Source organism: Sinocyclocheilus rhinocerous, unplaced genomic scaffold (assembly GCF_001515625.1).
Source record: "Sinocyclocheilus rhinocerous isolate Xijiao unplaced genomic scaffold, SAMN03320098_v1.1 scaffold1333, whole genome shotgun sequence".
Taxonomy (NCBI): domain Eukaryota; kingdom Metazoa; phylum Chordata; class Actinopteri; order Cypriniformes; family Cyprinidae; genus Sinocyclocheilus; species Sinocyclocheilus rhinocerous.
In genome coordinates this window covers 192130-202645 of record NW_015625783.1, presented here as the reverse complement: position 1 = coordinate 202645, position 10516 = coordinate 192130, and the positions used below count along the sequence as shown (strand labels likewise).

Below are 10516 nucleotides of genomic sequence, written 5' to 3'. Positions count from 1 at the left end.
GTTTTACTTTACATGTAATGAATCTAGAATATATGAAAGTTTCACTTTTTGAAATAAGTTACAACATTTTTTTACTTTTTCACGATATTCAAATTTTTTGAGATGCACCTTTAGATAGATAGATAGATATACATTATAGATATGTTTGGTTGTTTGTTTGTTCCTTCATTCAAAGTAAAATATTTTATGTATATGTTTAAGTTATTTGTTACTCAATTTTGTATAAATATATATATATATATATAATATATAAACTACTATATATCTTATTGCTTTATTGAATTGTTTCTGGTGGTTTTGCGTATTTATTATGTTCTCTCTCTGTTAAGGATACAGTCGCAGTGTTCCTGAAACACCCCTCTGTGCGAGATGAGCCCGATCTGGAGGGACGAACAGCATTCATGTGGGCTGCGGGGAAGGGTAGCGATGATGTCATCAAAATTATGCTGGATTTGAAAAAGGACTTGGACATAAACATGACTGACAAATATGGAGGGACAGGTGTGTGAGAGAGTTACACAAACACACACACATACACGCAGACAGTCATTTTGAACACAATTATCCATTCCTGGCCTAAACTGGTTAGTTTCAGCTCAGATCAGTGATAATTGCATTTTCTGTTCAATCAAGCAATTAACAAGCCATATCCTATGTATGTACCTCCATACATCCATAACAAGAGTTGACGGTTTGGTCACTGTCTTTATGTGCTCTTTTGTGTGTGTGTGTGTGTGTGTGTGTAGCGCTTCATGCGGCTGCGCTCTCAGGGCATGTGTCTACTGCACAGTTGTTGCTAGAGCAGGGAGCCATGGTGGACCCGCTGGACGTAATGAAACACACGCCTCTGTTCCGTGCCTGTGAGATGGGCCATCGAGATGTCATTCTAACACTCATCAAAGGTTTGTAAGTGCACACATGACCCTTTATCCTCCCCATTGTTGCTGTCCAGGGAAATAATAAAAATGTGCAAAAACAATGGAAACGGTTTTACTTTAGACAGATTTAGAAAATAATCTATGCCTAAAAATAAACTAATAAATAATTATGGTACATAATGTATTTAAATATTCTTAAAAATTGTTACATTATTTTTTTTTGCTTTACATATAGTTTGTACTATGTTTGTTTGTTTGTTTGTTTTTTGAGACATTATGTTCTTTTGTAATATTATTATTTATTTACATTTACATTTAGTCATTTAGCAGAGCTTTTATCCAAAGCGACTTACAAATGAGGACAATGGAAGCAATCAAAATCAACAAGAGAGCAATGATATGCAAGTGCTATAACAAGTCTCAGTTAGCTTAACGCAGTACACGTAGCAAGTTTTTTTTAAATTATATAATAAATAAAAAGAAAACAGATAGAATAGAAAAAGAATAGAGAAAGCTAGTGTTAGGGGACTTTTTTTGTTTTTGTTAATTGTATAATAAATAAAAAGAAAACAGATAGAATGCAAAAAGATTAGAAAAGCTAGTGTTAGTTTTTTTGTTTTATAAAGAAAACAAGCAGTAAATTAATATAGTGCAAGGGAATTTGTTTAGGGGGCAGTCGTGGCCTAATGGATAGAGAGTCGGACTTGTAACCTGAAGGTCATGGGTTCGAGTCTCAGGTCCGGCAGGGATTGTAGGTGGGGGGAGTGAATATCCAGCGCTCTCTCCACCTTCAATACCATGACTGAGGTGAGACCCTTGAGCAAGGCACCGAACCCCCAACTGCTCCCCGGGCACCGCAGCATATGGCTGCCCACTGCTCCGGGTGTGTGTTCACGGTGTGTGTGTGTTTGTTCACTACTCACTGCTGTGTGTGTGCACTTGGATGGGTTAAATGCAGAGCACAAATTCCAAGTATGGGACTTGGAATACAAATGCCATACTTGGCCACATTGCGATATTTTGTTTGGCGATACTGTATCGATTCTCAAAAATGCAATATTTTTTATATTTAAATATATATTTATTTATATATATTTAAATGATATAAAAAAAAAATGTATACAAGATTTATGATTCACGTTGTTTCGTTTTGAGTTTATATCCCGACCGCTAGATAAGCAGTCTTCTTACCTCTTAACTTAAACAGTGACAACGTGTGTTCTGCTCCTGCAAGGTTTGTCCAGTCCCGCCCTCTCCCGCAAACATTCTAATATTGCATATAATTTTCGCGTATCAGGGAGCTCCGGATCCGTTGAGTAGCAAATCCTCCACCATGGTCTTGTAGGTCATCCCTCCTCTCGACCCATGATCAGTCAAATCTGACTCCTGCAAGCACTTAATTGTACCCCCTTTACTCGTACTGCACAAAAAGTGGTTCAATAGCATTGAATGTTACAGGGACAGATTAATGCAAATGCAGATTCCACTGTGTTCTGGTTAAAAAAAAAAAAAATATATATATATATATATGTAGCGTCTCGACCAATCTGACACTAACTAGTTATGATTAATTATTCATATTTCCCATGAGCTGATTCGTTACATTATATATATATGTATGTATATGCATGTAAATTGATTTTTTTTTTTGCTAAGGTTTGCATATGGTGGTGTGTTCTAAATGACAGTTTTCCTAAAATTATATTCTATTCTCCTATCCCTAAAATAAGAAATATCCCAATATATCATCTTGCTTACAGTATCGCAATATATTGCAACATAATGTATCGCAACCCCTGTATCGTAATATGTAACGTATCGCCAGATTCTTGCCGATACACAGCCCTAGTCACGTCCTTTCCTTGGTGCAATGGTCATAAGTTATTTAAATACAAAATTCATAGCAATAAATTCACAAACATGTTTTTTTTTTGTAGTTAACCCTTAAATGCATACCTTGGGTCTTTAGCGACCCAGGACATCATTCTCTACCCTCTCCCTCCTTCATTTTTTAAAGTTAGACATCAACTTAGTATTCCTCAATCTATTCATTATAAACAAGAAAAAAATAGTAAAATACAAAAGAATGCCTGTTTTCTGATTAATTTTTTGTAGAAAGTGTATAGGGTCGCTACAGACCCGAGGTATGTAAATGTGTAAGTATTTTTTCCTTTCCTATATTTACATATCTGATGACTCAATTTGTGCAATGCATCTTTTTTCCTCAAGGTGGCACTGATACACAATGATGACGTGATGTTTCACTCATAATTACCGCAGGCATAAAACAAACTAATATCAAATTAATTAATCATATAATTATACAAATAAAAATTTAACTGGTTTGAATGACTTTACTGCAGAGCAATTACTATACGCAATGACCCTTTTAAGTTTCAAAAGGAAACGAAATATGCTTTTATTTATTCTTCTGTAATTGTTCTTAAAATATCAAGATAATTTTTTGCTATTGCAGCAGTTAGAGGTCCATCCGTGCTGGATATATAGGTCCGGGTCGCTAAAGACCCGAATATGTAATAATGATTGGCGAAACATTCATGCATTTAAGGGTTAAAACTATTTTCTTTTATGCATATTTGGAAAAAAAGTAGCTAGAGCCAGCATTGCATTTATTTCTAGGCCACTTTGTTTATCATAATTGGAGTAACCTAGTTTTGTTAAAGGTCCTAGTCATATACACCTAGGTTAAAAGTCCTAGGTGTATATGACTTTCTTCTTTCAGATGAATCCAATTAGAGTTATATTAAAAATATCCTTGCTCTTCCAAGCGTTAGAATGGCAGTAGGCACTAGGCAGGTGTTTTTTTCAACAGTCCAAAAGAAGTCAAATAAAGCGCATCCATCCGTAATAAAACGCACATCACACGGCTCTGGGGGGTGAATAAAGGCCTCCTGCAGCGAATCGATGCGTTTTTGTAAGAAAATATCCATATTTAAAACGTTATAAACACTTTTCTCTCACTTCCTCTAAACTGTTGTAGGCAGAAGCCGTTCCAGGCGGATGACGTAGGACGTACGTGTCGCGCATGTGCCGGTGATTAGTGACGAACGAGGAAGTGCGGAGCAGAGACAGCAAAACAAAGAGCAGGTCATGAATTAGAAGCACAAAACAAGGATTTGTAAAGAAAAATGTTGGAGGATTTTGATATAAGCCAAGAGGTTTTCCTTTGGTAAAGTAAGGAAACTTGCTTCCTTTGCTCCTGTAAACAAACTCGCGACACTAGCATATCTCACAGGCGCGTGACGCATACGTCCTACGTCATCCGGCGGAATGGCTTGCACATATGACAGTTAGCGGAAGTGAGAGAGAGGTGTTTATAACGTTTTAAATATGGATATTTTTCTTAAAAAACGCATCGATTCACTACAGGAGGCCTTTATTCACCCCCCGGAGCCATGTGAGGCACGTTTTATTATGGATGGATGCGCTTTATTGGACTTCTCTTTGGAGACTTCTTTTCTGTTGAAAGAAATAACTGCCTACCGCCATTCTAACGCTTGGAAGAGCAAGGATAAATTTTAATATAACTCCAATTGAATTCGTCTGAAAGAAGAAAGTCATATACACCTAGGATGCCTTGAGGGTGAGTAAAACATGGGCTAATTGTCATTTTTGGGTGAACTAACCCTTTAAGCGTCACTAGAGCATGACTGACTTGTTTACAAGTTTGTTGTGGCACTATGTTGGTGGAAAAGTACAAGTACAACAGTTCAAAGAGTGCTCATGTTAAATCTGCATCTTTTATATGGTTAGGAGGGGCGCGTGTTGATCTGGTAGACATAGACGGTCACTCTGCTCTGCATTGGGCGGCTCTGGGCGGTAATGCGGAGGTGTGCGAGGTGCTAATGGAGAACGGGATCAGTCCTAACCTGCAGGACCACGCAGGACGGACTCCCCTCCAGTGTGCGGCATATGCTGGCTACATCAACTGCATGGCCTTGCTCATTCAGCATGATGCAGACCCCAATATTCAGGACAAGGAGGTAGGATTGTTCTGGATCCAAAGCTAACACTGAGAACATTCACTGGCCTGCTAGATAGGCTATATGAAAAAGAGAAAGACTGAAGAATAGCTTGAGACGCGACTTTGTGTATGTTTATTTGTTAAGGGGAGAACCGCACTTCATTGGTCCTGTAATAACGGTTATCTGGATGCTGTGAAGCTGCTTCTGGGGTGTGGGGCCTTTCCCAACCATATGGAGCACACTGAGGAGAGGTAACAAACATTCATGCATGTACATGGTTCTTGAGATGTGGCCTAGTGGTTATGGATCTGACTGCAGGTTTGAATATAAATTTCAATCATAATTTTAATAATTAAATCACATTTTAAGTGTCGTATGTATGTATATTAAGTAAACAGTAAAGACATTTGCCAAAATTGTTACAAAAGATTTCTGTTTCATCAAAGCATCCTGGAAAAACTTAGTTTTTACAAAAATATTAAGCAGCTTGACTGTTTTCAACATTGATGATAATGATGAATGTTTCTTGAGCACCAAATGAGCCTATTGGAATTATTTCTGAAGGATCATGTGACACTGAAAATTGAAATAATGGCTGCTAAAAAGTTCAGCTTTGCCATGACAGGAATAAATTACACTTTAAAATATATTAAAATAGAAAACTGTTATTTCACAACTGTAGTAATATTTTACTGCAAGTAAATGCAATCTTGGTGAGCATAGGAGACTTCTTTCAAAAACATAAAAAATCTTTTTCAAAATCTCTTTTTGAATAAAACATTTTATGTATAAATTATAATCTAAAATTTGGGGACCTTAGCATCAAAACATTAAAAAACCTCTGTTAAATGGGTTCTGACTATAATCATTGTGTTTAGGTACACTCCTCTAGACTATGCCCTGCTGGGAGAGCATCAAGAACTGACCCAGTTTCTATTGGAGCATGGAGCTCTGTCCATCGCCGCCATCCAAGACATCGCCGCCTCGTCCATCCAGGCTCTTTACAAGGGCTACAAGGTCCGACGGGCCTTCAGAGAACGCAAGAAGCTCCTCATGAGGCACGAACAACTACGCAAGGATGCTGCAAAGTAAGACTCACGTAAACCCACACGTTCTGCCTTGAAGAGAAAGAGATAAGATAAATGGTGGGGTGCAAATATTCTCTTACCCACAATCCAGTGCTGATTGATGTGGCTAGGCTGATCTGCAGAGCTGACACGGAATGTTTGCATGAATATAATACCTGTTGTTTAATTATGTGTGTTTGCTCAGAAGCAGCTCATCTATCTACCTGCCTGCTGAGGAATATGAGCATCAATTTCTTGCTGTCAATAATGGAAATAAATGAGATGATAGAGAGAGAGAGAAAGAGCTAGAGAGATTCACTCATCCTCCCTCCTTTTCTGTTAATTGGGCAACGTTCAGCTGCTCAACAGCTTGACATTTAGAGTCTGTCAGCTCTGAGGATGAATGAATACACACATACGCAGCTTAGAATATGTTCTCTCTTTTCCAGGGTCTGCTTAAACACGTTAACATACATTCATTTCATTGCCGTTAAACTTGTTTGCATAGTCCGTCACTCTAACCTTCTGTCTTTTTATCAGTGTTATTCTGCCCGCAATCTATCCGTCTACTCTTTCTTTTTTTGCTTCCTGCTAGCTGCTCAAAACATGGAGGGATGTTTATCAAGTGTCTTTCACAAATGCTGCCCTGGTGAACTCCGATATTGACCTGAAATTATTGTACCAACCAATAGTAAGAACAAAAAGATGAAAGATTAATTATTTAGCTGACTCTAAAAACCTTAAATGAACCGAATGAAAATGGGTTGTACGTTTATTAGCATTAAAAACTTTTTTGTTTAAGTCTCTTCTCTTCACCAAGGCGTTATTTAATCAAAAATACAGTAAAAACTTGAATATTGTGAAATATTATTCAAATTAAAATAACTGTTTTTGATTTGAATGTACTTTATATAATTCCTGTTATGGTAAAGCTGAATTTTAAGCAGCCATTACTCCAGTCTTCAGTGTCACAGCATCCTTCTGAAATCGTTCTAATATGCTGATTTTATGCTCAAGAAACATTTCATATTATTATGAATGTTGAACATATTTGTGCTGCTTCATATTTTTGTGGAAACCATGATACATTTTTCAGGATCCTGTGATGAATAGAGAGTTCAAAAGAACAGCATTTATTTGAAATAGAAGTCTTTAACAATCTTAACATTATAAATGTACTTACTGTGTCCTTGATGAATAAAAGTATTCATGTCTTTAAAAATCTTACTGATCCCAAACCTTTGAAAACTAGTTTAAGTGTATCTGAATATTCGCCATGGCAACCATAAGTAGATACTTTACTTGGCGTCAACTGAAAGATTAAATAAATGATCCAGGACAGTTCATTATTAACATCATTAACAGGATAAAAGTATGTGTGAAGTAAATGAATGTGTGTTGTGTGTGTCTTTTGCTTCTTTAGGAAGAGGGAAGAGGAGCGCAGACGTGAGGCGGAGCAGCAGCTCTCATTGGCTGAGGCAGATCAGAAGCAGCTCGTCTCATTGGCTGCAGCTAGAGTAGAAAAACTGTCACTGGATGAAACGGAGCAGAGTGTTAAAGATCCAGTGGTGGCGAAAGGACACAAACACAAAAAGTCCTCCAGCGCCCATAACGTCCAATCACAGAGCAGGAGAGAGAAAAAACATAGAACTGGTGAGTTTATGAACTAGAAAGTAAGGAATAAATGACATGGTGTTACACTTCAGTGCACATTAATTTGTCACTAATTTAAATTATTATTATTTCTTATTATCAATAATTATTTTCACCTTATGGCCTATAAATGGTCAAAAAATAAATTATGTAATATTGTTATAAAATTCATAATTTTTTATATATATATATTTTTTTTAAATAAAACACGAAAAACTACAATCAATCAAAATGCATCACAAAGTGAATTTAGGCTATGTATGTATGAATGTACAGTATGAAAAATGGATATGAATTTTGAGGTTGCTAAAGATTACAATTAACAGTGTTATTACATTTTAGATGTGTTACATCATCTTTTGGATGCAACAAAACCCAAAATATGGCCATCTCCATCCTAAAATGTAAAAGGGAACTATATATTTTTATAAATAAAGACCCAATTTATACTGTACATTTGAAATATTTTTAATAAATGTATTATAAATATGTGTTATGTATTAATTTAAAAGTATTTTTACTCATTATAGTACTTTATTATTAGATGTACATTTTTTATCTGTTTAAATCAGTTTTTATTATTCCTTTATTGTTCATATTGTTCATTATTCACATTTTTATCTTTTTGTATATCTTTTTATTTAGTTTTTAATTTGTACATTTTTTTTATACTTGTCCACAGATCCCCTAGCACTTTCTTTCATGCCACTGTCCTGCCACTTAGTGTTAACGCACTTCTCTAACCAATTATTTTGTTTCTCCATCAGAGCGCAGAACGAGAGAAGCTGAAACACCAGAGGCTTCTCTCCCACCAGCAGCCTCTGGTCTCACAGTGACCCCCCGGAGGACCAGGAAGTGTTCAGGCACTGTAGAGGAGTTGTGTGTGACGGAAACTTGCGGTCCAGACACATCCATATCTGTGGAATGTGGGTCCACATATGAGCGCCGATCCCCCGCTGGGTCCAGTCGACCAGGCAGTGCCAAACCGGTCAACGCAGGGGCCCATGTAACACCAGGCCACATGGAAACCACCACAACACCCAAATCAGCAATACATAACAGACCAAGTACTACAGGGACCCACTCAAAACAAGTGGCTACACCACGATCCACAGAGACACAGACAGACAGCATTTGTAGATCAGCGTCCAAAGGGAACAAGTCAGCTTCACAGCATAAATCTACAGGAACTCAGCCATCTAACATCTCCAACTTCACCTCTGTCACACGACAACAAGAGAGACGGGCAGAAAGAGAGATGCACAGAGATAAGGATAACAGATCAAGGACTGAGGGGGATAAAGAGGCTGGCAGAGAGAAACAGAAATGTACAGGGAAGGAAAGAGATAAAGAGAGATGGATGGGCAGAACAAGAAAAAAACAAGTTGACAAAGAGAAAGAAAAGGAGAGAGGCAGCATCCATAGCAAAAAACAGGCGGCCATTGTGATACAGAGAGCATGGAGGAGGTACTGGTGTCTCTCTTTTTTTCCTTCCACTGTAGAATTCATTACTGCCTGCCCATTTTTTTAGCAGCATTGGTTTCAAGTATTTAAAAAGCCCATTGAGTAACAACCTCGGAGCTCAAAACAGTTAAGTTATTGTTAAAAACTAGTTTCCCTATGGAGAAAATGAATGAATTTTTCACTTCAGGAACCCAACTGTTGGATTTCTCTACATCAAGAGATACTTGATTCTGATTGGCCAATCACAGCATTCTGCAATCAAATATTTTGTTTAATGATGGTTAAACTACACTAAACTAGCTAAACCTGCTCTAGAATGAATCCAGTCCAATTCAATTTACTCCTTTAAATCTAAATTTCATTCAGATCAAGCTCAATCTGGGGTGCGTTTCCCAAAAGCAACTATGATCGCAAGTTCCGTCATTACCAATCGAGTTCAGTGGAACTAACGACCATAGTTCGCTAACGATGCTTTTGAGAAACGCACCCCTGATCGATTAAGGTGTTTACATGAAGGCTTTTCAGTCCAATTGAGCCATCAATTAGATTACTTGAGTGCATATAAATTTCGCTTCTGTCTCTCATATCACTCTGAGACTTCATTCATTTTACATTCTAAAAATTTTATTCAAATTTATTTATTTAAGAATAAATGGACAATAAATGATGGCAGATTTTCCACCATTTATAAAAACACATTTACCTTTTAAATCCATTTTTCCTCCAAATTAGAACAGAAAATGCAAGAAAAGTCTGCAGATTCCATCAGTGTCTGCTCATATGTTGCCCACATGTTCCTTATTTGAGTTGTGGCATGGCTTTTTGCCCACCAGCACATCAACACCTCCGAGGGCAGGTCACCAGAATAGGCCTCTTATTTATTTGTGTGTGTGTAGGGAGTGTAATGGAGGCCCATGAAAGCACTTTCTTTTAATGGCTTTACTAAAATAATGGGATTCAGAGCACAAATAATAAGGTATATGCACATTCTTGAAGTGCTTCTTTGTGTACACATAAATGTGGTTTGCTTGTTTGATATGTTTAATATGCTGTTGCTACTTTTGTTGGTGCGCATGAAAGAGTAACGTTTGTTTTTCCATTCAGGTCTTGTATTCGGGGTCGTCTTCGTAAGGTACTGTGCAAGACTGGGAAAGGGGCGGAGTCTGCTGAAGTCACAGGCCTGTTGATTCAACTGTTGTGGGAGTGGCCTATCTCTAATGACCACACCCACCATAAAACTTCTGACGTTCAAGCTCCTCCCACCAGGAATGTAGGGAAAAAGAGTTCTGTGCTGCAAAATATATATGGTGAGTGATGTATCTCTGGAACTGTCTAGGAATGTATATACTATACTAAGAATATATATTATATCTTAATATCTTAATATATATATATATATATATATATATATACACAGTAGTCAACATCTGAAGTGGATCAAAACATTTCATCAAAGTTGTCCTAAAAA

The 10516-nt window shown here is 37.2% G+C and overlaps 1 protein-coding gene across 1 annotated transcript in view; it reads left to right on the top strand.

Annotated features, from left to right (window-relative positions):
* Positions 1-10516, top strand: part of LOC107706121 (inversin-like) — a 32909-nt gene that overhangs the window by 20434 nt on the left and 1959 nt on the right. Inside the window, exons 9-16 of the mRNA XM_016509707.1 lie at positions 330-501; positions 747-902; positions 4653-4882; positions 5009-5115; positions 5743-5952; positions 7355-7584; positions 8352-9051; positions 10153-10355. Coding sequence (XP_016365193.1) covers positions 330-501; positions 747-902; positions 4653-4882; positions 5009-5115; positions 5743-5952; positions 7355-7584; positions 8352-9051; positions 10153-10355 — 2008 coding nt within the window. The remainder of the gene's footprint in view (positions 1-329; positions 502-746; positions 903-4652; positions 4883-5008; positions 5116-5742; positions 5953-7354; positions 7585-8351; positions 9052-10152; positions 10356-10516) is intronic.